Here is a 2,837-nt window from a genome sequence, read left to right as displayed (position 1 = left end):
AAGATCTTCAATCTTTCACTGACATCAGCCATCATACCACCCTGCTTAAAATCAGCCACCATCATCCCTGTTCCTAAAAAAGCAGTCACCAGCAGTTTAAATGATTACAGACCGGTTGCACTAACACCAGTAATCATGAAGTGCTTTTGGTCTCACAGCACATCAAAACCAGCCTTCCCCCCACCTTTGACCCACACCAGTTTGCTTACAGAGCAAATAGGTCTACAGATGATGCCATCACCATAGCCCTTTACACTGCACTTAACCACCTTGAACGGCAGGGAACCTATGTAAGAATGCTCTTCATAGATTACAGTTCAGCGTTCAATACAATTATCCCAGACATTCTAATCAGCAAATTATCTGAACTGGGCCTCTCCCCCTCCATCTGCACATGGATAAAGGACTTCCTCACAAACCGCCCACAAACTGTTAAGCTCGGCCCCCACCTCTCCTCCACCATCACGCTCAGCACCGGCTCTCCACAAGGGTGTGTATTGAGCCCTCTACTCTACTCCTTGTACACATATGACTGTACTCCCACTCATCCCACCAACACCATCATCAAATTTGCAGATGATACCACAGTGATCAGACTCATCTCAGGAGATGATGAATCAGCATACAGAGATGAAGTCCAGAAACTAGAGGAGTGGTGCTCTGAAAACAACTTGTCCCTGAACACCTCCAAGACAAAAGAGCTCATTCTGGACTTCAGGAGACGCCATACTGAGCCAGCCCCACTCTACATCAATGGGGACTGTGTTGAAAGGGTCCGCACCTTCAAATTCCTGGGAGTACACATATCCAACGACATGTCTTGGTCTGCTAACACCTCTGCAACGATCAAAAAGGCATATCCGGTGGTGCAGCCGTCCTCTATGCTGTACTCATTTCAACGGTAATTAAATATGATTTTAGGCGGATTTTACAAAGCGTCAAACCTTCTGAAGTGCAGCGGGGCGTCTTGGAGGATCTTGAGGAGGAAGATGAGCGCTGATTCTTCATCTCTGACCCTCAGAGAGCAGCAGGACGGAATCAGGTGCTGGAACTCGCGTGACCTCTGACCCCAAACAAGCCCACTTAAATTCAGCAGAGTCCATCGATGTTAATGCAATATTTAATACTGTGACCTTAACATTATTTGGACACTTAAATCATAATTAGTTGTCTTAAAGTTCTGTGCTAAAAGCAAATGCCATTGTTTATAGAGAAAACAGTACACTTCACAAACAAAACAACTGACAAAAAGTTTATTAGGCTTGTCGAATTGTCATTGTGAATATGCATTTTTCTAGTTATGATGTGCACTATATATATTATATTTCATCAGGTAAAGGTCTAGCATACACTTCAGCCTCAGTTTGTGAATCATTCTTTAGTCAAAAAATAATTTCTAACTATTCACAAATTAGTGTGAAGTTATTATATTAATTAATATTATTATTATTGTTGTTGTAATAAAGGCATTCAAATACATTTTGAGTTTCATCGCCCTCCTGTGGTGAACTGTGTGAATTACACGAATAGTTTATTTCTACAGACATTTATACTATGTATAAAGTTTTTTCCCCTGACATTTTTATTAGTTATTTACTTACTATTACATTGCTTTATTTAGTTGTTCTATCGTGTTGATTATAATAATCGTTGCTTTTTCATCCGCTTTGTATTTGCGTTTGTAAACATTCAGTTTCGCGATTAAAAAAAAAAAAAGACTTTTATTTTGAATATAATTCCGCATATCCGGTGGTGCAGCCGTCCTCTATGCTGTACTCATTTCAACGGTAATTAAATATGATTTTAGGCGGATTTTACAAAGCGTCAAACCTTCTGAAGTGCAGCGGGGCGTCTTGGAGGATCTTGAGGAGGAAGATGAGCGCTGATTCTTCATCTCTGACCCTCAGAGAGCAGCAGGACGGAATCAGGTGCTGGAACTCGCGTGACCTCTGACCCCAAACAAGCCCACTTAAATTCAGCAGAGTCCATCGATGTTAATGCAATATTTAATACTCTGACCTTAACATTATTTGGACACTTAAATCATAATTAGTTCTGTCTTAAAGTTCTGTGCTAAAAGCAAATGCCATTGTTTATAGAGAAAACAGTACACTTCACAAACAAAACAACTGACAAAAAGTTTATTAGGCTTGTCGAATTGTCATTGTGAATATGCATTTTTCTAGTTATGATGTGCACTATATATATTATATTTCATCAGGTAAAGGTCTAGCATACACTTCAGCCTCAGTTTGTGAATCATTCTTTAGTCAAAAAATAATTTCTAACTATTCACAAATTAGTGTGAAGTTATTATATTAATTAATATTATTATTATTGTTGTTGTTATTACGATTATAAAATGAAGACTAATATATTAGTGTTTTAAATTACTGCAAAATAACAATTTTTTTTAAAACTATTCACAAATCTGAATTATTATTCAACTATTATTAGTTATCCAATTATTATTATTTAAAAACATTATGAATAAATTTCAATTTTACTCTAAATTTAAATATTAATATTTGATTCTAAATAATTAATTAATATTATATAAAATATTATCAAATAATAAGACAAAGAAGTATTGTTTTTGCGATTCACAAATCAGTGAATTATTATTCAAATATTATTAGTTATTCAGTAATTATATTATTATGCTAACAAAATGTAAAATGATGACTGTAATACATTAGTGTTGTAAATTGCAATAGTACTGTAAAATAAAGATTCATTGAGTGGAAATGAAGCAGTAAATCTCATCTGGTGTGTGTGTGTGTGTGTGTGTGAGAGAGAGTGTGTGTGTCTGTGTGTGTGTGTGTGTGTGTGTGTGT

The 2,837-nt window shown here is 36.4% G+C and overlaps 1 protein-coding gene across 2 annotated transcripts in view; it reads left to right on the top strand.

Annotated features, from left to right (window-relative positions):
- Positions 1 to 864: 864 nt before the first annotated feature.
- The window catches only part of echdc3 (enoyl CoA hydratase domain containing 3), a 6,364-nt gene continuing 4,391 nt past the window's right edge, over positions 865 to 2,837 (top strand). The window contains exon 1 of one of the 2 annotated variants that reach the window (XM_016512106.1): positions 865 to 1,042. In XM_016512106.1, the coding sequence (XP_016367592.1) occupies positions 912 to 1,042 (131 nt within the window). In that variant the 5' untranslated portion in view covers positions 865 to 911. Of the gene's footprint in view, positions 1,043 to 1,750; positions 1,929 to 2,837 lie in introns of those variants that run through there. The other variant, XM_016512105.1, reaches the window with a different exon arrangement.

This window comes from Sinocyclocheilus rhinocerous, unplaced genomic scaffold, assembly GCF_001515625.1.
Source record: "Sinocyclocheilus rhinocerous isolate Xijiao unplaced genomic scaffold, SAMN03320098_v1.1 scaffold475, whole genome shotgun sequence".
Classification (NCBI taxonomy): Eukaryota; Metazoa; Chordata; class Actinopteri; order Cypriniformes; family Cyprinidae; genus Sinocyclocheilus; species Sinocyclocheilus rhinocerous.
Note: the sequence above shows the minus strand (reverse complement) of the source record. Positions and strands in the feature narration are given on the sequence as shown.